This window comes from Balearica regulorum, chromosome 3 (genome assembly GCF_011004875.1).
Source record: "Balearica regulorum gibbericeps isolate bBalReg1 chromosome 3, bBalReg1.pri, whole genome shotgun sequence".
Classification (NCBI taxonomy): domain Eukaryota; kingdom Metazoa; phylum Chordata; class Aves; order Gruiformes; family Gruidae; genus Balearica; species Balearica regulorum.
Genome location: NC_046186.1, coordinates 68,006,259 through 68,029,798, shown reverse-complemented (window position 1 = coordinate 68,029,798; position 23,540 = coordinate 68,006,259). Strand labels below are relative to the sequence as shown.

Here is a 23,540-nt window from a genome sequence, read left to right as displayed (position 1 = left end):
GTACAGAGCAAAAAATAGGTTGTCCTCTTGATTCTAGTTGAATTCAAGCAAAGTGTTTGTTTTCCTGGCTGATAAAACAAAATGGCTAATTTTCAAGAACAGCTATAAAAATTCGCTTAGGATAGCTTTAAACTGGTTCTCTCTTCTGCATGAGGAGTTGGGGTGTTTTTGTCATGATTATATGGGCAGTTTCCAAAAGAAGGAAGATTAATATAAGGCTATTACATTTATTATTCCTGCTAGTTCTGATTTAAATCCTGGGATTCCCTGAAGAGCCTATACAATTCATCTTTCTGCAGCAGTAAGGCCATGACTGATGAGGCACTTCATTTTGTCCTACAACTTCATCAGATTTGAGAATTAAGCTTAAATGTTTTATTTCCTTCACTGCGCTAATTCTTTTTTTGGGGCTTAGGATTTAATTCAGTAATTGAATATGGCAATAACATATGATGATACAGTGTAATTAGTGCTTACCTAGTTACAGCACAGTTCTTTCAGCAGTACTGTAATTTTCTCCCTTAATACCCTTGTATTTGTCTTCTGAAAACGATTGCTTACAGAATACAAAATTAAGCATTTTCCTTGCTTCATATAACTAGATGATATTCTTGGAAGTTTGTATATGGTTGTTGAATTGTGATTTCTGTATCAACAGCTCTCTCACATTCTGTCAAGCTGCCAGATTTTCTAGTAATTTGTAAGGAAGCAGTAGTTCAACTTCCTTTTCTGACTTCTTTGCTGCTTTCTTTCGCTATAAAGGTTGCTGGTACAAGCAAAGTTTGTGGTATCCAATTTAAATCAATTCCTAGTTAACGGAAGATGGAGATTTGTAAAGGAGAAACTTCAAATATTGTATGACTTAATCCAGTTCTGTCATTCATTGACTCTTTTTTTTTTATGCTTCTGTCCAGGCATTTTTTTTTTCTCTTGACTTAAAAGTTGAGTAGGGCAATACTAGTAGTGTGCATATTGGATTAAATTGTGGGTGACTAATGTCCAGTTCAAATGCTGGATATTCTCTGGCTGGGTCTAATGACTGAGCTTTGCTTATTTGAGCTGCTATTTAATGTGCCCAGTTTGTAACTGTACAGGCCTTGTACACTGTTAACAGAAAAGCCTTAAATAGCTGTAGGCTTGGTTAGGTTAGAACCCTTGAAAACTGAACTTTGTCCATTTCTACAGTAAAGAAGCTTCATCTGATAAAATGTTAATACATTTATGTTGATATAATGGTTTTCTCACTTGTCTTTGTAAAATAAAAGTAAACGTAGAAATGGTTCAATTATTTGGCTTTCATAAAGTAGTATTTCTAAAAAGAACTAAGAGATTCCAAGACATTAGTATATTGATTAATGTTGGTTAATCAAGTAACAGAGAATTTAGCAGAATTCCATGTTGAGGATCTCTTTTGCTACATTTTAGTTTCCTTCCCAGCTGTCTACAGTTAGCATGCTATTGAGCACTTGTTTTCCTATTAATATTACCAGTATTTGGGATTTCAAAGTAGTACAACTATTCCATTCTGTATTTTACAGGTCAAGTTTTATATGAAGTAGCATCATTTTAACATGCAGGTAGTTTCCTTTGCTCGTTCTTCATTTGCTTCTAGACTGACCTGTGCAGCTCATATGTTGAAATGCACAACCTGTAAATAGTGTGGTGAGTCTGAAAAGGCTTGAAGTTCACTAGATAATCTTAGTGAAACTTTGTGCATCTCTAATTATTGGGATAATTACTATTTGTTTTGGGTTTTGTTGTTTGTTGTTTTTTTTTTCTTTCTGATCTCCTCATAGAGGCAGCACTATTGTGTGACTACAAGCTGTCTTAATGAGTAGGTCACAATGTGGCGACTTTTCTGGTGAACGCTGCAGGATTTTTCTGAAACCTTCACCTCTTACCAGTTTTGTTCTTTGGAGACAGGGCTGTGAGGGTACAATACTGATTGCCCTGAAGTTTCAGGCAAACATCAGGGACTCGGCATGGCAGACTTCTGAAGCACATGGTTAAATATTTGATTCAGCAAACAGTTGCAAGTGTTGCAGTTTGATTTCAGACACAGTAATGATTAATCTAGACAGAGATTTTAATCATGTTTGAGAGAAATGCATCCTGCCTAACATCTGTAGATACGAAGCCATGCTGTACTTGCTCCAGTTGTAAGCCCTGGTGTATCTGGAATTAATCTTGTCAGATTTGAAATTTTTTAGTTCCCAGCCTATTGCGGACCTGGAATAGGAAAGGAAAGTGTGGGGAACTGTGGGCGCTTGGAGTAGTGCAGTAAATTTTTTCTGAAAAGGTCTTCTGGTATCATTGGACCTCCTTACTCACAGTTAAAAGCTGTGCGGTACATTGTTAATAACTGATGACTGGTTTATAAGTAATGTTTTAAACAAGAAAAAACTCTCAGGTGCTTAACCCAACTGAAAGCTCAGATGTGATTCACAGGAGTATCTGAGTCAGTATTTGAAAACATCTCTGAATCACATGGGTGTCTTGCATGTATTTCTGCAACTGAATTGCCCTTGCTTCTGTACTGTTTGGGTGCATGGAGTTTCTGTTATTTGGTTTGACAGTGCCCCATAAATATGGGTGTATGAACACCACAAAAGGTAACCAAGCACCTCCTTTAATAGTGCTTGGTGGTTCTTTTGGAAGTATCAGTGTTTGAATGCTGCTTTTTAAAACTACTTAGCTGCTTATTGATAATCCGCAGACTTGAAAATTCTTAAGCACTGTTGTAAACCTGGAAAATATTGCAGTTTCTCTTTGCTTTTTTTTCATGCTCTGTGGCTGTGGTTATCTACCCTTCTGATTTGTGACTGCATGGAAAGAAGCTATAATTTGTTTTAATACCTTAAGATTTTAAGATCTGTTACATTCTAACAGTTCTAAGAGCTCTTAGTCTTATAGCCCTTTCAGTCCTCATACTGCATCAATAATGTTTAGTCCTAGATGCTTGAGCTGAACAAGGGGCCTCCTGATGTGTAGGAATTCACTCAAATGCATATTCTTAGTGTGCGTGCTGCCTGTAATGCTGGCCACAAGTATGTTTCAGTTTGCTTTGGGGTGTGCTAATGTTTGCTTACAGGTAGACAGCTATAAAGAAGCTCATGTTCTGTGAATCAAAAATAAGACACGTAACCAAAAATGAGCTGGACTAGCCTGAGTAGAGTTCAGGGCTTCTTTCCTGACCAAAAAATTATTTTCAGCAACACAGTGAAGTCCTGTGTGGCAGATCTGAAGAGCTGATCTGTCCTCACTGAGGAAAGCCTGAATTGCTGAAGAGGCTAGTAAGTCACTGTCTTCATTACTAGAGAAAACATTTCCAAGTCTCTTTAATATTTGAAAACTTGCCTAGTCACTTTTCTTACACAAAATCATACAGAAATGGTTTCAAGGTAAGCTTATTACGTCTTTATTCTAATTCTAGAAGTACCAGTGGTTTAAGCCACGTGCATGTTGATGGGAATCACTGTCACTTACCCTATAAACACTTCAGATTGTGGTTTTTTTGCTTTTTGGAAACTCTTTTTGCTTTGTTAATTGTTTTCTTGCAATATGAGGTAGGCCTTTTAATTCAGTTTGAATACTTACTTAAATACCTGCCTGAAGTATTGTAGGCAGCTTCTGAGGCTGAAGAGGAGCTCCCTGTTCTGAGTGCACTCTGTCTGCAAGTATGTTTTATTAGCAGGAAGAAATGATGCAAGTCTTGGTTTCTTAGCTTTTTATATGTATTTAATTTGCTTCTAATGTGCTTATAGTCAGTGGTGTTGACTTCAAATGACTAGCTGCAGGCTATTGAACTTGAAAAATTGAGTTGAAAAATTGAGTTGAAAAATTGCTCAGAAGAAACCAGCAGATCAGGAGACACATTTTTAATGTGAATTTGTAGAGGAATGTGAAGATCCAACAGTTACAGCTGGTGAGGGAACTTAGAGTAATCATATCTGAATATTGTGACCTCTCTTAGTCCAGAAGTGGAGTTCTTGACTGAACTTAGTTTCCCTTTTTGGATGAGTTTGTTTTAATTTTGATGTTGCTGAAAGCAAAAAAAATTGTATTGGAAAAGAAATGTTACACTAAAAGGAGGTGTTTTTTATTAAACAAGTGAATTTTAATTTTTACTTATTGTTTAATAAAGTAATAGTATAAAACCATTTTGAGGTTCTGTTTCTTCAGGCTAGTAGGTTTTTTCCTAGGCAGATGTTGTTGACCTCATACACAAGAACAGTAACATCTAGTACTCTACAAGTAATACACACTTTATCCGTTTGCTTTGTATTAATTAAAAAGATAAGCATTTGGTCTCTTCTCCTTTGTAATATATCTTTATTCTAGAAACTGCCAGTTAAAGTGATAAAGTATAATTTCTTGAATTCCCAAGGTAAGGCTTCTGTAGGAGTCTGAGAAGACAGTGTCCCTAGTGTCCTCTTAACGCTTCCATCTTCAGTTTTTTGTTTGCTTCTTGTCTCTTAGGAGTGCGTGTGAGAGGAACATGTGTAGAGGTTTCTTTACTGTAGGTAAGACAGAAGGTAGCTGCCTTTCCAGGCTGAGAGGCAGAGGCACTTGAAGAGCCACTTGGTATTTCTGCATGGACTATCCAAATGTACACTTAGCCAAGCAGGCCGATACAGTTGGGACTAAAACGAAGAGGTTTTTGTCAAATTATAGCCCCAGATGTTGCAGCTTCTGCAGTGAAAAATCTCTTCAGTCTTGAAGTAGTTACTGGCTTTTGGATGAGCTTGGGTTTCAGGATAAAGGGTGGGGGAAAGGTTAGATCTATCCCAACGATAGCCACTGTTGGAAGAAAGGTAGTGTCCTGGGTGCTCTGAGGTGGGGTCCCCTGCCTGTGTTTCTGAAGCACTTTTCTCACTGTTTTTCTGAGCTCTTTGACACAAGTTGTTTTAAACTTCTTGTGATACCCTTAGTAATATCCACAGTGGAACTTAGCATATCTTTTGGCTTGCTGAGAGGTTTTTCAAAGATAGGTTGATTAAACCATGGTGACTTAAGTAGTCTGTGAATGGTGAAATGAGCCAATGGTTAAACTGTCATTTAGAGCCTTGCCCACCCTAACTCATTTCTGTAGCTTCCCTGACTCAACTAGGGATTTAACGCTGACTCTAGCTGTAAGTCAGATGTCTTGCAATTGTTTTAAGCAGTAAACTACCTCAAAAAGAATATTAGACAGTAATCACAGGGCAAATCGCTGTGAAAGATCAAACAGTACAGAACAGAAAATGAAAAAGTCTTCTCAAGCTAACTGACTTCTGTTTGCAGAGTATTGCCACTTTTTAGATTAAATGCTTCATTTTGAACTGTTCCTTCAGGTGTAATCAAAAGATGCTGCCAATTTCTGACCTGATTTATTTGCAGCTAGATTTTTGTCTTTATTCTTTTCTTTCTGCTTCCACATTTTGTCTAATCTTGGAATCCCATCCTGTATCCCAGGAATGTTACTTCTATTTTGTTCTCTTAGAACTGCCCTTTAGAATGAGTATTTTGTTTCAACAAACAGTGTTGGTGGGAAAAGCAATTCTGAAAAAAAACCAACCCCAACCAAAAATAAATAACCCAATCAAAAAGACTCCCCCCCCCCCCCCCCAATGAAGCCAAACAAGAGATACCCAAACACACATCCAAAAATCTTGTGGTAGAGAATGAATAAAACAAAATTAGGGAAGAAAGAAATGCATTTTACTATTCTGTGCTTCCAGGTGTGATCAACGTGCTGTTTATCAGTGTTTCACAAGCAGGTGGTTTCAAAGGCTTATGCTTACTAGACCTACTGAAGAATGTACTAATCAATGCAGTTTTTGTAGCAAACCTTTCTGAAGTTTATTCATAACAGGAGTGTTACTGGAGTTATTTGAGGTGACCGACAGCCCTTTGTTATTCATTCCAACTAAAAGTTTAAGCTGTTGCCCCAGAAGGCTATTTCTATCAAGGCTATTTAAAATTTAAGATCTTGACTTGTGAAGAAGAGTCCTAGCTCAAAAAAAAAAAAAAAAGTTGGTGCTAATGATTGTCTTCTTTTAAAGAGAAGTTTTACCAGGCTTCCCAAATTATGGTTTTTGCTTCCCTAGTGGTATGCAGGTTTCTTTCAAAAGATTGATCTGCCCCATTTACTTCCCAAAACAGAAATAATGAATTTGATCCTCTCTCTGTCAATTTGGGAACTGCTGCCACCAACGGTAGGACAGGAAACCGGAGGCAAAGCATGAACCTGGAAGGCATTACCATCATTGCTGCTGTGATACAGCAGCTGTCTTTCTGAGACAGTGGCACCAAGCAAATTAAACTTGTGAAACCCTGTCCCTTGAAAAGAGCACTGCTGGATGGCTGAAGCACTGAACTGCTGAAGTGTTAACTACTAAAAGGAAGGCGTGCATTTATTACGGGAATTTCATGCTATGAACCTTTTAATGGATGTTTCCTTTGTACTATCTGCCACTGCCAGCTGTCCAAGAGAAGCAGTTGTGGTACAAGTTTCCTAAACTTTAACATGTGGCTGAAACAGATGAATCTATGGCATAACACGAGAGCTCTTTCTAATACAGTGAAGTCCTGTCCGTAGGGAAAGCATTTTCAAAGGTGTGACCAATTTTTTGAGTGGTTTCTCCCATTTTAGTACTATAAAGCATACTTTCATTGTAATGCAGCAGTTCTGCATCAGGAAGTCCAGCATTACAAAAACATTTTCCTTCAGAAGAGCGGCCTTAAACAAAAATCAGTAATCGCTCTATGTGGGCCATTAATCATTCTTATCAACAGAGGTTTAGACAGGGAAGCTATTATAAAAGTGTCTGTGAACACAACTGATGTGCATTAGCAGTTAGTCTGTAGGCTCACGGCTAGTGAGGAATGCACAGTGGCTTCTGTTGTCCTAGTTCTCCATGAAAGAGCTAACCAGCTGCAGGTGAGCTGTAATGTTGGCAACATGAACAGTGGGATCGATTGCAACCTCAGCAAGTTTGCTGACAGCACCAAGCTGTGTGGTGCAGTTGACACGCTGGAGAGAAGGGATGCCACCCAGAGGGACCTTGACAGGCTGGAGAGGTGGGCCTGTGTGAACCTCATGAAATTCAACAAGGCCAAGTGCAAGGTCCTGCATGTGGGTCAAGGCAATGCCAAGCACAACTACAGGCTGAGCGCAGAATGGATTGAGAGCAGCCCTGAGGAGAAGGACTTGGGGGTGTTGGTGGACGAGAAGCACAAACATGACCCAGCAATGTGCACGCGCAGCCCGGAGAGACAACTGTGTCCTGGGCTGCATCAAAAGAAGCGTGACCAGCAGGTCAAGGGAGGTGATTCTGCCCCTCTACTTGGCTCTTGTGAGACCCCACCTGGAGTACAGTGTTCAGCTCTGGGGTGCCCAATATAAGAAAGACATGGAGCTGTTGGAGCGAGTCCAAAGGAGGGCCACGAAGATGATCAGAGGGCTGGAGCACCTCTCCTATGAAGACAGGCTGAAAGAGTTGGGATTGTTCAGCCTGGAGAAGAGAAGGCCCTGGGGACACCTTATTGCAGCCTTCCAGTACCTGAAGGGGGCCTACAGGAAAGCTGGAGAGGGACTGTTTACAAGGGCATGGAGTGATAGGACAAGGAGTAATGGCCTTAAGTTGAAGGAGAGTAGATTTAGATTAGATATGAGGAAGAAAGGAAGAGTGTGGTAAGGCACTGGAACAGGTTGCCCAGAGAAGCTGTGGATGCCCCATCCCTGGCAGTGTTCGAGGCCAGGTTGGATGGGGCTTTGAGCAACCTGGTCTAGTGGAGGATTTGAGCTAGATGATCATTGAGGTCCCTTCCAACCCAAACCATGATTCTAATGTGAGCAAGCATGTGCCTGTGCACGTCAGGATTGTCAGACTTGAGGGTAAGTTGTTCTTCCATCTAAGCCTAACATCTTTTGAGTGGAACATCTTAGAAACAGGCAGAAAGATTCTTCTTATAAGAAATAGATGCTGCTGTTGCTTTATCACCTCTTTCACGATTCTAGGGGAAATACAGAAGAGCCAGTCCATCAGGATGTCTGTAGATATCTTGGAAATTTTTCTAATAACTTAGTGTAGTGATAATGTAATCCTTCACTGGAATTTTATTTTAATGACTTATCCAACTTCCTTTGCACTTAATTTATGCTAAGAGTCTTGACACACTGACAGATCTAGTTGCAAAGTCTTATGTCTGCTTGCAGAAATAAGTTGGCAAATGCTCTTGTTATATTTTTCTCTTGGTTTTTAATATGTTGGGAAGAGGTACTCTGCTCAGACAGAAGTAATGGAGAAAAGCTAAATGTGCTCCAGGTCTGCAGAAGAATAATGCTTTTGCTGATCTAGGTACTGCTTTTCAATGTGAAGAATCTTTTGTGTTTTAATATGCTTAGGCATGATTACTGTTATCATTCTGAAAAGATAGTAACAGTGATTGATTGCAATGCTTAGAATTTCTAGAAGTTGAGAGGCTTCACACTGTAATAAATCAGTAAATCTGTAAATTGGGAAACCACAGTCCAGATGTGTAACTACAGCAGGTAGAAACAGCTCTAAAGAATGCTGATGTAGCACTGAGAATTACCGCTTTCCTTTTCTATTTTCTTCTCCTTATTTCAATCTAAATGTCTATAACCATACTGCTGAAAAGCTCATTTTACTTTAACAAGGAGGAATTCTTACTGGTTTCCCCCTGTGCTCAACTTGTAGAGAAAACTGTTGGCTCCCTCTCATTCCAGAAAAACTGCAATATATGCCAGAGCTGCGGAGACACCAGGGATCAGAGAGCCCTTCCTACCTTGGCATGCGTTGTGCTGGGGTTCTGCTTAATCCATGCCGGCCTTTTCTCACGTGAGGGAGCACGAACGTCACGATGTGTTACAAACTCCCAATGGAGATGCGGGAGGCTCCACTGCCACCAGAGCAAAGGGAGGCAGTAGGCGTACAGTACGATGACCAGTCTGCTTTCTGGTCAGTGGAATCTGTTTAAACTTTTTGGGTTAGCAATCCTTTTTCTCAAAGGATCTGACAAAACAACTTCAGAATCCAGAACAAGTTCTATCGTGGGGGAAGCGGGAAGAAGTAAGTGCAGCCAGTAAAAGAAACTGATTTTCTATAGCTAATAGCTTGATTAGCAACTCTTACCTGTTTTGTGAATTTGCAGTATTCTGTAAATGAAGCAATGGCCTTTCTTCCACTAACTAACTGTTTGAATCTCTGAAGTTCCTGTAGTTCTTGGATTGTTTGATCCTTTTACATATGATCAGAAGTAAATATGAAGCCCAACGGTTATTATAACAAGTCTTGTTTTCTTTAAATCTGTGTTTTGAAGAAATTGCCTTTGTGGTGCTCATTCTGTGATCTTTGGAATTTGTCAGAGATTCCAATTTTATAAATATTAAACATGTCCGTAAGTTTAGACCTGTGTTGCAGTGCCCAGGAGCTAAAATCCTTTTCTGGTTAAATGCTTTCTTTTCTCTGTGCCCACGTGCTATTTTGCGTAAGTGGCAAAGATTTAACTGTAAGCCATAACTGCTACTTGGATGTAATATTTGTGGCCACTAAGTAGGAAAAAGTTTATTGCAAAACCAAACCATTTTCCTTTTTATAGTATTTTGGAACTGATTGTCAAAAATGTAAATAGAATTGGGCCCCTATACCCCTGCCCCGGGAAGGGCTAGAGGGAGGATTTTCCATTGTTAACAATATGGTTATTAAATTGAGGGAAAACATTTAGTCACTTAGTTTCACTTTGGAATTGGTTGAGTTTATACTATTTTTCCCATTAAATCTCAATATTAGGTGGGTAGCTTTAAAGCTTACTTGCCAGGAGTTCTTAGGGACTTAATTCCCAAACTAGGCAAATAAGCCCAGAAATGCAAGTGAAACGGAGAGTACCAGCAAAAAAATCTGGGGAATGTATTTGAGATGTCAATATATGGATCAGGTTACAGATGTACTTCAACTGCTTAGTGCTCTGTAATAATCCATGTCTGTAATATTGAGAATCTTTTTTCTTTTCAGTTTCTTTAACAGCAGTAAGGCAAAAATCATTTGGTTTCTTTGTAACTTTTCCCCCTCTTCTACTTTTTTTAACAACTTTTGAAACAGGAATCCAGAGCAGGTGAATAGATAGACTTTGGCAAGATGACTTTATTAATTTCTATGTATCTCTCTTGCTTTCCTTCCATACAGCTGAATACTTCCAGATTTTTCTGAGTAACTTTATTTCCCTGCTACATGTGGAGAACCTAGTATTTGTGTCTGTTCTCTTATTAGATACAAATATATCTTACCTTTCCAGTCTGGTTATTACTGTGGGATATTTTGCCAGGTTTCCTGAAGGCTGGTAAAATCTGCCCTTGTCCTGGTGAACTCTCATCATTCCTGTGAATAAAAGCAAGAAACTTAATACTATGGTGTACTACTTGAGGAAGGCTCCCTGGTTAACAAGGCTGCTTTCCCCATGGTTCAGATGCCTAGCATCTGAGCCTTGTTAAATTGACTTGCTGATTCTGGATAAGTATTAGTAACCTGCTGTAAAAAGGACATGTTTGACACCTTCATCTACTGCTGCTGAGGGGAGAGGCCTGGAGGGTGGTGCTTTGAACACCCCTACTTAAAATGTTCTTGTATTTCAAAAGGTATGTTACTTCTCTTCAGTTTACTTTTTAAGGAAAGTAAGGCAGCTTATTCTTATATTTGCATGGAGTCCTGATTTTCTGCTGGAAGGAAAGCAGTCAGTGTTGTTATTGAAAGCAGTTTTCTCCTCTTCATCTTGGTTTTGCACGGCATAATCTGAGAGTGCTGAAAGCCTTAGTTCTAAGGGAAAAGCAGGGAACCGTTCAGAGTGCTTGGGACTTTTCTTCAACGCTGTGCTTCTCTAGTGGAGAAGACCAAGCAATTTGTTGTGACTTGGCATTAGCTTTGTCAGCTGAATGATAACTTTTTTTTTTCTCAGCTCTGTTTTTATTTACACCGAAGTAAAATATCTCTTGACCAGCCAGAAGTATTTCTACATGATACGTAGGAAACTAAAATGTGGGAAAGGGTAGTTGTGTTTTTTCTGGGTTTATGTCAGAAAAAGAGATATCTAGGTGGGGGTCATAAGCTGCAATTTTGAGACAGGCAAGGCTTGATGATGAATGTCTGTCTTATGTAATAGGAAAAAAATACAATAACTTGCTTTCAACAGAAATCACGATTATACTGTCATCTTTATGGCAGAAACAGTTAGGGGGTTGGGTTTTTTTTCTTTCCCCTGACCTCTAAGTACAAGAAGGACCTCATTGCTGTACTCAGTGTGTGACGTTGTTAGTATAACACCTTTCTAAAATTTTTTCTCTTGGATTTAGTTTTTTTATCTGCAGAAACAAAGCCCACTTCTGTATGACCTGAGGTAACTAAAACATATTTCTTACTGGTGAAGATGAGACTGTAGCCTTCCCTCTTTCAAGATGCGCTAGGGAAATTAGTGTGTTTCCTAAAACAAACTTTCTGCTGCTTTTAATCCTCTATGAGCTGGAGAAGTAAGGGCTATGATGTAATCTAGAGTTGGTTTTATTTTTTTTTAATTTAAATCTTATAGCAGGCGTAACAACCTTTGACGCCTTCATATTACAACTGTAAATCTTCATAACTTTACTCTTAAAAATGACTTGTCTCCTAAACTTCAAGCTACTAAAGATTATTCCTTCCCCTCCCTCCCCCGGAATTGAGTTTATAGCTGCTTGTTTTAGTTGTGCAAGAAAAGCTTTTTGTTATAACTGTCAGTACTGTCTGTTAAAACCTATGCTTTTTCTGTTTGCCTTTCCTGACCTGTAGTCTAGCTTTCCCTTTGCTGCTTTTTGATACTTCAGCATTGGCATCAATCGTATATATAATGTATTAATTAACTCTGGGGCATCTTAGTAACATAAGGACTTGAGGTGTAAATAATAAGGCTTTTATCTTTTATAGTTCTATTAGTGTCGTGAGTTTTCTTTCAGGGGAAGAGAAGCTTAGATAAAGGATTTATTGCAGTCAGATGTAAAGTTTATCTAAATATGTCACTTTAAATAGAAACCGAAAACTTTGATTCTAGATCTTCCTTTGAGTGAAGTGGAAAATATATGTGGTTTCTCTCTGCATCCATTTCAACAGTTTGTGGAAAATATAGTCCCTTTGTAATTCCTGAGATCTTTCTCTACTTTTGGATCGGAAAGGAATTTAATAGAAGACAATGAAAAGATATTTGGGATTATAATCATAGGCCATATCACAATTCTTTGTATAAAGAAGCAGAACTGTTCTTTAGACAACCTTGTCAGTGTTTCAAACGTAATATTTCTTTATGTAGTGTAGTAGCAGAGTTAGTGCACAGAAAAGCCTTGTGTGTCTAAACACTTAAAAATTAGGTTGGATTTGGTTTTCCTTCTCCCTTCATGCCAATATGTAACAGGCCTACTCTCACTGTTTGTGTATTTGCATAGTTCCTCCTGTATGCAAAAAAACCTCAAAACATAATTTTACATATTACTTTCTATGTACAGCAGTGGTCACTTACATCTGCAATTACTTGTTTTTCTTTTTCTGAATTGTCTTATGAAACAGTTCCCTTTATCCCAATTGGAGTTGGAATAGGTCTTGTAGAAAAAAAATATTAATTGGATTGTTTGCTAAGTTAGAAGCCTATTCTTCTTCCCCTGGAAAAAATTGTACAGATAGTTCTGGACATGGCAGAGAACAGCCAGTCTTAAACGGTGAATCTTCCTGGAAAATAATTATCATCTCTAACAAGCTTCACAGGGGATTTTCATCTTGTAAAGTTTGCCTTAGCATTCAGTTTGGAGTTCAAATTTAGGACATGTTAGTTTCCTACATGCTGAGTTGCTCTTTGTACATCCAGCCTTTCTTACCCCAATAGTAGTATTTCTGCTACTTATTCTTAAGTCGTACTGATACTTCCTTCATGAAATCTTCTAAATGCGTTGGAAGGCTCACTGCTATATTCTTTTTCACATACAGGCTCGTGTTATGTACGATTTTGCTGCTGAGCCTGGAAACAACGAGCTGACCGTCAGTGAAGGGGAGATCATCGTAATTACCAACCCGGTAAGAAAACCAAAATGGAACCAGTGCTGCAGTGCACTTTCCTGGCCTGCTTCTAGCAGATGGAAGAAAAAATGTGCTAGGTGACATCTGAAAGCCCTGGCAACCCTCCCCTGAAGAATTAGCAAATAAACTAAATACAAACAATTTTCCAATAGTCTTGTGGAAACAAATGCAATGAGCAGTTTTGGAGGACAGGGGCCCTCTCACATTGTGCTAGCTACATGCGGGAATTTGCTCAGTTTTGTTCCCCTCTAAATAGAGCTGAGTGCCAAGGCAAAGGAGGGAGCTAATGATGGTGATACCCTTTACATCTGAATGTGTTGTCTTTTCTTCTTGTGTGCCTAATGTTCCACATCTTGTGTGTATGTGGTCTTTCAGGTGCTTGCCACTTGCATTTAAATCTGACATGCAAGCTCTGTTCTTGGTTTTGAGTTTCTTAATAAATGACTTCAGCATTCCAAGTTTGTTCAAAAGAACTTGCGATAAAATTTGTTAATAATTTTTGTGTCCTTTTGTAATTAGAGCAATATGGGCAAGGTACAGGGAAGGAGTGGTGAAAATACTGTGGTAATACTATCAGGGAGTTCTTGAATTAATAGTTCTTTTGAGCACTGGCATTCGATTTGCATGTACAATTTGAATTTGAGCGTGCTTTTATTGTACTGTTTAACTCTTACCCTTGGTAACAAGGTAAGCGTTAGTTGATTCTGCGTTTAATTTTTGTGCAGTGATATGGTTCAGTGAATAGACTTTCCTTTTAAAACACATATAAACAAAAAATGCCTGATCTTGATGCCAGGTTTTATTTATTTGGTTATATAGGAAACATGAGTTCTGCAGAATTAACTAAATCTTTGAAGAGCCTGGTCATGTATAATCCTGATAACTTTTAGTTCCACTGACCTTAAATATTTGAAGCAGATATTTAATAGAACCAGCACCCTCTTGGATAGGGTACTATCCTGTGGTAGTGGTAACATTTTAAATTAGTCCAGGAGTTTAATGGCATTTCAGAAAAGTAGGACTAAATAAATAGTTTACCACTTCAGCTAGTTCTTGCTGAACAAGGCATCTCTGTGTTAAGGCAATATACTTAGAACCAAGTAAAACTTTTATTTTATGGTGTCCATGATTAAACTGTGGGATAGATTGCCACAAAGGCTCTTGATATTTTTTGATATGATAAGTTTAGACAGCAGTAACATAAGTCCTTAAAGTCCATTGATGACCGCTCTTAAGTGCGGAGGTGCAAATGTGACTTCTGGCTCAAGATGTCATTGCTCTTGCAGTTTAACCAAGCTAGTTGAATTTATGATCTGAGATACCTAGTTGTTTCTGTGTTCTTGAGTGTAAGCTTTTAGGTACATAAGAAAAAGCAAATGCAAGTTTGTTATTGAAATAACTGATTTATCTTTACTGTTTAAAATCTTGAATACAGAAGCAGAATTCTGCTTACTATGTGCAGGATTACATAAAACTTCCAAGTGAAAGAACAGAATTGTGAATAAACAAATGCATCCCTTAAAAAGCAAATTAAGAAACCCTGAAATTTAATAATTGCTGTCTAGCATATGTGATTCCAGTTTTCAGCTGTGAATTAGTTTGACATGTAACTGTGTTCAAGGAACAGCTTGGTTTAAAACAGAACTGGCTTATTCCAGATAATGTTGTCCTGGAATTGACTTTGCTTAACTGCAAAGGTTTCTTAGTGTGTGTAGGGTATGTGTTTTAAAACTCCAAACGATAACAGCACTGAGATCATAGCTGTACTGTGTGGTTCTTTCCAAACTAATAGCGTGAGACCTGCCTCTGAAATTAAATGTAAACTAAAAAGAGTGTCTCCAGATCTTGCATGGCATGTACCTCTCTTAATTTTGAGATTATCCTTAATATTCTTGTGGGTTATAGCTCCCACTCATCACACCCCCCTGCACTTTCAATAAGTGAAGCAGAGATTTTACAGGTATTACTGATAGCGTAATTCCTTGAGTCTTGTTTCTTTATAATCTGTTGAATAAAATTAAGGCTTTTGAATTGGCATACTAATAGCTGTGTTTTGATGCAGTCTGTGTCCAGACAATTGACTGTGGTTTCATAAATGATCAAAAGTGCTGAAAATCAACCTTCTTTCCCCTCGCGCTTGTTAAATTTAAAGTCTGCAATAGCTGTGGGGAAACAAGTACGGTCTGTGTTCTGTTTAAATGAGTATCTGCTGCTTCAGCAGATTGAAGCAATTTTTTTCATGATCAGTCATAACTGCATTTCGAACATTGCATTTGACAGCAAGACAGTACTTCCTCCTGAGCTCTTTAAAGCATGCTGTGGGATCCCTCTAGCAAAACTATTTCTATATTATTACTTTTTTAGGATGTCGGTGGAGGCTGGTTAGAAGGAAAAAACAGCCAAGGCGAGAGAGGACTTGTTCCAACAGATTATGTTGAGGTGAGTGAGTACACTGCTCTGCACTAAGAAAGCAGAACTACTGAAAAGGCCATCCTCTGTTTCGCTGATCAGACTGTAATGCTCAAACATAAACCTCCCAGTGTTAAAGCTTGGAATATATAATCTTAAACTGTAGCTGGCTTTGGAGACCAGTGCAAACATGCCATCCAAAGCTACTGTGCTTCTCAATGGTGTCCCAAGAAATGCAACCAGTTGTCTCTAGTAAATACTGGTGATCTGTAGAACATGAGCTATTTTGAGTCTGCTTCTGGGTTTGGGGGGTCTCATGATCCAATGATTGTTTTGTTTTCCTTCTGAAGATACAGATATGGAAGTGAAATGATTAATGCAAGTGTAAACTGGTTGCTGTGGCTGGTTTACCACATGCTCATAAATCTCTGGAATGGAACCCCATTTCTGGGGCTTAGGATATGGGATCCCAAATCCAGGAACTACTCAGCTCACCACCTTCCTGAGGGCCTTTGCTTCCATGTGTGTTGATCTGCTCTTTGTTTGAAGACTGGTGATGCAGGGGTGGGGATGGAACGGGGGAGTCAATGCAAAGACTGGAATGCAGTTCACTCTTGGAGGGCCCAGCATCTATGTGTCTGCAGATTGTCAGTTAGGTGAAGACTCTTGTCTGTAGTTTCTGCAGCCTCTTAGGTGTACATCTCCATTCTTTCACCAGTGCTGTGTTTGTTTAAAAAAAAAAAAAAAAAAAGAGGGTGGAGGGTGGATGCTTGTCTACATAACCTTGTTTTTTGTCTTTGCTTGGCTAGCTCATGGTCTAGTAGCTTTTGGCTCTCCAAATTTGCTGTCCCAAACCGATCCTCTGAGTATTGAGTTCCTAGTCTCCAAGCAGTAATGTTAACTATAAATTCATTGGGGATTAACAAGGTTGTTAAGTGTCCACTGCCACAACAGTCTTGCATGTTATGCTGTGATAATGCAAACCAATTCCATCTTTTGTGGAAGTAGATCCTCCAGATTCTCATATCAACTTCTTGTAAAAGATACTGTTCAATTTGAATTCAGAAAGGGTGTATGCAACCATCTTAACATCTAGTGACATGAATGTTAGCGTGATAATACATGATAAACAGCATCATTTGATTAATGAAAGCATGAAAACCTTTTGCAACTTTTTCCATTTCAGATTATAACCGAAGGTGCAAAAGATGGAATTAGCTGCGGTAACTCATTAGCTGACCAAGCCTTTTTTGATTCCCTTTCTTCAAATACAGCTCAGACCAACGCTGCTGCAAAAAGCAGTAATCAGGTACGTCTCCAGGTTTTTCAGGCACAGTGGGGGCATGGCAGATTCTGTTGACATAACTGCTTGTACTCTTTGGTTGTGCTGTATCATATTTGTGAACTCTCTTAAAAGTATTAATTAAAGTAATTCTGTTTTCATTAGGGAACACTTTTGTTGAATATTAATGATATGAGTGCCTGTTCAGCCACTGTCCATGCTGGAAAAATTAGTATTCTAACACTTTCAAAAACAGAGCATTTGTATTCTTTCCAGCCTACAATCATATAAATCTGTGACTACCTTAATCCGTTTGTACCTCAGTTCTGTATAAATGCGCTCTTAGCAAATTTACTTTATTTTCAAGTTACTTGTGTTAGTATGCTGACCTTTTTAAGGAACTATAACTTTCTTTTTTTTTTCTTTTTAATGTCTGCTACAATTGGATGATCCATGCATCATCAGCCAGAGTGAATGGATATATATCTCTTTCAGAATTTGAGTAAGAGTTGTTTCTTTGATTAAGACAGATGAAGCAAGTTCGTGCATTGTCCCTAGTCAGTTGGAGAAGAGATTGACTTTGGTTTTGCTAGAAGTATGTGTTGTATTTGGGGTTTTTTCTGGTTATCCCGTGTGTCCGTCCCGTCCTCCCCCTCCTTTATTAATTGATTTCCCCTCCCCCCCCCCCCGCGTGTCAGTTCATTAAGCAGCAAGTATTTAGTTTCAGGTTAGATTTCTGAAGACATACATTATCTTAAACACAAGCTGTTTATTATGGTCTATAGACTGCTGCATGTCCCACATGTAGGAACAATTAAACATTTCAAAGTCCACCAGTCAACAGAAGAACAAAATCTCTTTTCCCAACAGCAGCACGCAATGGTCTCGTATGTTGGAAAGTAAATGCTTTACTTGTCGTAGCTGCTGAGGACACACACCTGGTTTGTGGATCAGTTAAATATCAGTTATTAGTTTTCTTAATTGTAACTTGCAACACAGGACTTTGACATGAAGTGACATCTCTTGAAAACTGTACGTGGGCATTTTTGTCTGACAGTGAATGTAACAGTTCATTGACTGTGTAGTGTTTGATTTGTGCTTCCTTGTGTTCAGCCAGACAATGCCAGGATTGTGATTCTGTGATCACATGTATAGTGAGAACTCCAGACTTCACTGTGACTGTTTCGCTGTTTATCACTAATTTATTTTTTTTTCATTGATGCACAGTTAATATTTAGGTTAAACACAGAACTCTTGAAATGCCTCATTAATTTCTCATGTCAGACTGAACCAAAGCATTGACTATAAGTTTTTTTTTCCCTCAGTAAAACTTAAAGTAATTTTGAAGGTAGTGTGGGAACCCCATTTCTTCTGCTCTGTCTGTTACCCTACCCCTGTTTTTTCCTCCTATAGTTTCTAGCCAAACTTTATTTCTGGGTAAGCTTGAAATATTTGCAGCAGCTACTTCTGTCAAGTCTGAATACTGTTTGGGTTTTTTTCTGAAGGAAGACACATCATTTAATTTGACCTAGGAAGAATTTCTTACTAACAAAATGAATATACAGTATTTTGAATGGTGGTAGAGGCATCTGTCAGAGGTTGAGCTGTACTTAACGCAAGGTACTCATGCCTGGAGAATGGAAGGAAAAAGCCCTTGCCTATATAGGAGGAAAAGCTAAAATAATATCTATTATATCCTAAATAATTGAGAATTACTATGGCAATCTAGTTTTGGAAGTTGCATTTCTAGAGGAGGGAAAAGCTTGAAAATACGGTCACTTTACAATACAGTATACACAGGATTGATAGTATACTGGCCAGGTAATACATACACATTTCAGTTTCTTAACAAATTTTGGGAAGTAACTTCAGGCAAGCAGCTTGCCTGATCTGTTTCAGTACCTCCTTCTTTTAAGTGTCCTATTCCTCTCCGTTATCTTTCAAATCCTGTGCAAAACAGTTGGGAGAACCAGGGTACCATAGTGTGTTATAGTAAAACTATACTGCTAACGCTTACAAGAGGGAGAGAGAGGAGGAGAGTGTGCACCTGGATGCAGCCAAGGCCATGCAAGATGCAGGGGAAGCAAATTCCTTCAGGCTAGTGTGTTTGGGTCTTTTGTTTTCCTGTTTTTTCAGAGCAGGAACCATCCTGTTGCGTAGTCAGGATTTTATGTGATAAATTGTTTCCACTTTCTCAAGGTTTTTTTTTCTCAAACTGAGTTCAGTAACTGCAGTTTAGTTATATTTTCTAGAAAAACAGTAGATCTTGATTTGAAGTCTGGTTTGGTTTTTTTATTTCAACTTCTGACATACGTTTAGTAGTTTATTCCAGTGGCTTATTCCTAATAGGAATTTAATTTTGTATATTAAGCAATCTGGGTTCCACTTTCAGCTGTTAGGCCTTTCTCCCAGATCAGAGAGCTGTCTAGTGCATGGTATTTTCTCCTTGCAAAAATTCTATGGTTAAGTGTCCTCTTGATTAAGAAATTCTATCTGTCTGGTATAAGACACTTTTCCTGCCCTCAGGGGAAAAAAAATGCTTTCTTCTGCAGTCTCTTTGATCTTGTGACTTGTCTGTATAATTGTTCCTGTGTACATTGCATGACATTGCTGTTCTGGTGTAGAAAAGCCTGATGAAGTGAAAGATTGCGTTGAGTCCTGACATACTGCATCAGCAGCTTATACTGAGTTGCTCATCCCCGGCATACTGGTGTCTTTTAGAGCCACTGCTTATAAGAATGTCATCTTCTACTTTGTGGGTATGAGCCTTCTTCCTAGATGTATCGTTCTGCATTTAGTTATGATAACGTTTACATTATTCAACGTGAATTGCTCAGGCATTTTGGATTGATCTGTGTTCAAATGCACAGTTGCAAGTGATTGACTTACTCTTTTTCAGGAGCCTTAATGAGTGACTAGGTCAATATACAGTGCACTTACTCTTAAATGAAACTTGTGTGTTCAGGCTATGCAGAGAGAAAAAAAAAAAAAGGAACAGACCAATTAGGTGTTAATGTAAAGAGAATTGATGCTAGAGGTGGCACAATAGTGGGAGCTAAAGTGTTCATAGATGTAGTCTGGTGGACTGGATATGAAATAGCAGCATTACTAAATGCTGATGTTTTATGCTATCTATTATATTTTATAGTAACATGGGGGAGTACAAGTTTATTACAAGAAGACTTCATGAAAGCACTTCTGAATAGACGGGATGTTTTGGGATTTTTCTTGCTACTACTGTACTGAAGAAATTACTTTCTCTAAACATTAAGTCACTTTAACATAAATGTAATTACATAACATTCCCAACTCCCAAAGAAGTTTTAATTCTTAGAATTCCTTCCATTCTTCTAACAGTAAGTAAAAAAACCAAAACCAACAACAACAAAAACCCAAAAAAACCCCACCCAGGTTGTTGCATAGTCTGTCAGTACCAAGCCTTATCAAAAATAATAGATCTGGCTGAGTTGAAATGTGTGATTGTAGGTGTTTTTTGGCTTTCTTTTTTAAGAGACCAGTTAAACCACAGTGTTGTGGTTTAACCCCGGCCGGCAGCTCAGCCCCACCTAGCCGCTTACTCACTCCCCCTCAACAGGATGAGGGAGAGAGTCAGAAGTGTAAAAGTGTGGCTTGGGGTAAAGAGAGTTTAATAGGTAAAGCAAAAGCCACACACGCAAGTAAAGCAAAACAAGGAATTTACCACTTCCCATCGGCAGGCTGGTGTTCAGCCGTCCCCAGGAAAGCAAGGCTTCATTATGTGTAATGATTGCTTGGGAAGACAAATGCCATCACTCCGAACATCTCCTCTTCTTTCCTTGTAGCACTTATTGCTGAGCAGGGCATCATATGGTATGGAATATTCCTTTTCCCAGTTTGGGTCAGCTGTCCTGGCCGTGTCCCCTCCCAGCTTCTTGTGCACCCCCAGCCTACTTGGTGGTGGGGCAGTGTGAGAATCAGAGAATGCCTTGACACTGTGCAAGCAGTCTTCAGCAATAACTAAAACATCCCTGGGTTATCACTGCTATTTTGGTCACAATTCCAAAACATTGCACCATAATTGCTAATTTTAGACTGTCATTTAGAACAACCAGTGAGTAAGTTTATCAGCACTTAGGTTTTTTCTATTTGTTAGAATTAATATATATAATATTAAAGTTACCTGTAAACTCTTCTGGTATTAGAATAATGCTGCCACTAATAGCACTGAAATGAATATAAATTATGGCAGGTTAAACCAAATAAACGTCTTGAAATATAGTGAAGACAATTTCTCATTTCTGATGAAAAATGAGTGGTATATTTTTCTCTTGTTGTATTTCTTTGATGCTGAGTTGCTTCCAGGGGCTGTAGCAACAATGGATATCCTGTTCCATGCTTTTAAATAGTGTTTCTCGTTGCAGTTGGCAAGAGATTGTTAGCTCAGTGGCGTTTGGAGCCTTCATAATTAAAGTATATATGGAAATAAGATTCATTCTGAGTAGTCTTCTCCAAGTGTTTTGTTTTGTCATTGGTTTTATTTTTTTAGTGATCAAGACTTGTGCTTCTGAACTTACAGATGCACTCGCATTTATTTTGCTTGTGTTCCAGGTACAGAAAATGCTCTTTTAACAGTGATGATCTCCCTCTCCTTTCTAAACCACAGCTTGTGGTGGTTTTTTATTTATCTAACTTAAAATGTTTTAGAAGTTGTGAACAAATGTCAGCTTTCCATTTTAACAGTAGTGTTCATCTGAGTTATTTAGATTTCATCTAAATTAAATCTAAATTACAACTATATTGGCCCAAACTAGTTATCCTTACTAAGAAGCTAAAACTTTTTTATCTGTACAGTAGTCTCATTAGTGGTCTGTAAACAAAATTTATATACAATTAGTCATAATATAGTCCAGCTATTTACAGCCTGTGTAACATGCATATTGGAACATAGGATATAAATGCTATAAATTTCTGTGTACTATATGTTTTAGTCTGTATGGTTTCTCCTCCCTTCCCTCTAGAGCTTAGTCTAACCTTTTTTTTTCTTTTTTTTTTTCTTCCTCTCTGGAGAATAGAAATCTAGTGTTTAAAATGTATAAATGAAATTAAAGTGGAGTACTGCCTGTCTGTTTGAGGGTGGAAGTAGATCACCAGCTATGTTGACGTACGAGCTGTAGATGTGGCTTTGCAGTATTTAAGATATAAAAATAGTTCTTGTAGCTAACCATAAGTTGCATTTGTAGAGGAGTTTGTTCCCTTTTCTTGACACTGATTCTCTAATCACTGCCAAGTCTACTTGCATATGAAGATGACTGTTCAGCTCTTCTTATTTCTGGATAAAATAAGTAGCCTGAGAGTTTGCATTTTTGTGAATTGCAGATTTGTCAGTGAATTCCAGTATGACCTTAATGAATCCGCGTCTTGTGTCTGCACTTGTGTTGTGAGCAGTGCAGCAAGGCACCATGAGTAGGTACAGGAAGCAACTAACAGAAACCTGTCATGTTTGTGTTGTTTTATCTAGTGGTAAGAGTGAAATCACTCAGGATATTTTCTGTCTCAGTAGAAGGAGGATAAGCTGCTGAGCAGTTGTTGAAGGATATCATAGAATATCTCAAGTTGGAAAGGACCCATAAGGATCATTGAGTCCAGCTCCCTGCTCCTCACAGGACTACCTAAAACTAATGAAAATAAATGGAACTTCTGCATAGGCAGGATGAATAAATAGTAGTTAAAACACCTAGTTTGGTGTGCAGGAGCTGAGGCAACTCTTAAGTTACCTGGTGTGTAGACATAAGCTGTTGAACGTGCATAAGGAAGACACTAAAGAAGCTATTCCCAGAGCTTTACTTCATCTTTTCCACTCTTTGCAACTTAGTGCTGAAAGGCAAATTGTCCTTGTTAAATTTGCATACCATGACTCCCCTCACCCCAAACTGCTATGAGCAGCAATAAATGCTAATATTGAAGAAAATAAATATAGTGCTTTTAATAAGAGTGCACTATTCTACTTATGTGGAAATTTTGACATGCATGTTATTGCATTCCTGTAACAGCATTTCCATTCTCTGATGTTGCTGTGTGTGCAGTAAAGTAGAAGTATTGTCATGGGAAATGTGACTCACTCGTGTTTGGTTGAGTCCAGTTTGTCTTGTTAAACCAGTATGCTAAATTACCTTATAAAATACACAGGTAGATTCACCATGGAAGTTCCATTTACAATTGTTTATAGATTTTAGAAATTATTGCTTCCTTCACTAATAAACCTTAGTTCTGCATAAATTTATATGTTTGTAAGATTAAGAGTAAAGTTGCCTCTATACGTGCATAAGTGGTGTCTAGAAGGGTGTACCGCAAAAGATATCTAAAAGAAGTACAAGCAAAACTGGTGGCTTAGAACTGTTCAGAAGTAAAAAACCAACAACCAAACAAAAAAAACCCCCAAACAGAACCCAGTCTTTTATGCTAGTTTAGCTTTCATGATTAGTAACTTTTAGTTCCTGTTATAGATAATGACACTATAACATTCCTCACTGCTATGTGTACTCTGAAAGCAACCCTTCACCACCCTCGCCCCCCCCCCCAATGGCAATGTTGCATTCAGACCTAGAACGGGAATTTGTGACCAATTCTTGCTTAACCAAAGTACCAGGCAGTGACTCCCGTACAGAACTGGAAACAATGCCTTGCTTGCTTTGAAATTAATCGCATTCACATATTAAAAAAAAACCAAAAAACCGAAGTGTCTAACATACGACAGTGATTGTACCGATTCCAATTATGGA

The 23,540-nt window shown here is 38.4% G+C and overlaps 1 protein-coding gene across 2 annotated transcripts in view; it reads left to right on the top strand.

Annotated features, from left to right (window-relative positions):
- SNX9 (sorting nexin 9) overlaps positions 1-23,540 on the top strand; it is a 65,131-nt gene that overhangs the window by 7,538 nt on the left and 34,053 nt on the right. For both annotated transcript variants that reach the window (XM_075748334.1, XM_075748333.1), the window contains exons 2-4: positions 13,002-13,088; positions 15,456-15,530; positions 16,687-16,809. In XM_075748334.1, the coding sequence (XP_075604449.1) occupies positions 13,002-13,088; positions 15,456-15,530; positions 16,687-16,809 (285 nt within the window). The remainder of the gene's footprint in view (positions 1-13,001; positions 13,089-15,455; positions 15,531-16,686; positions 16,810-23,540) is intronic.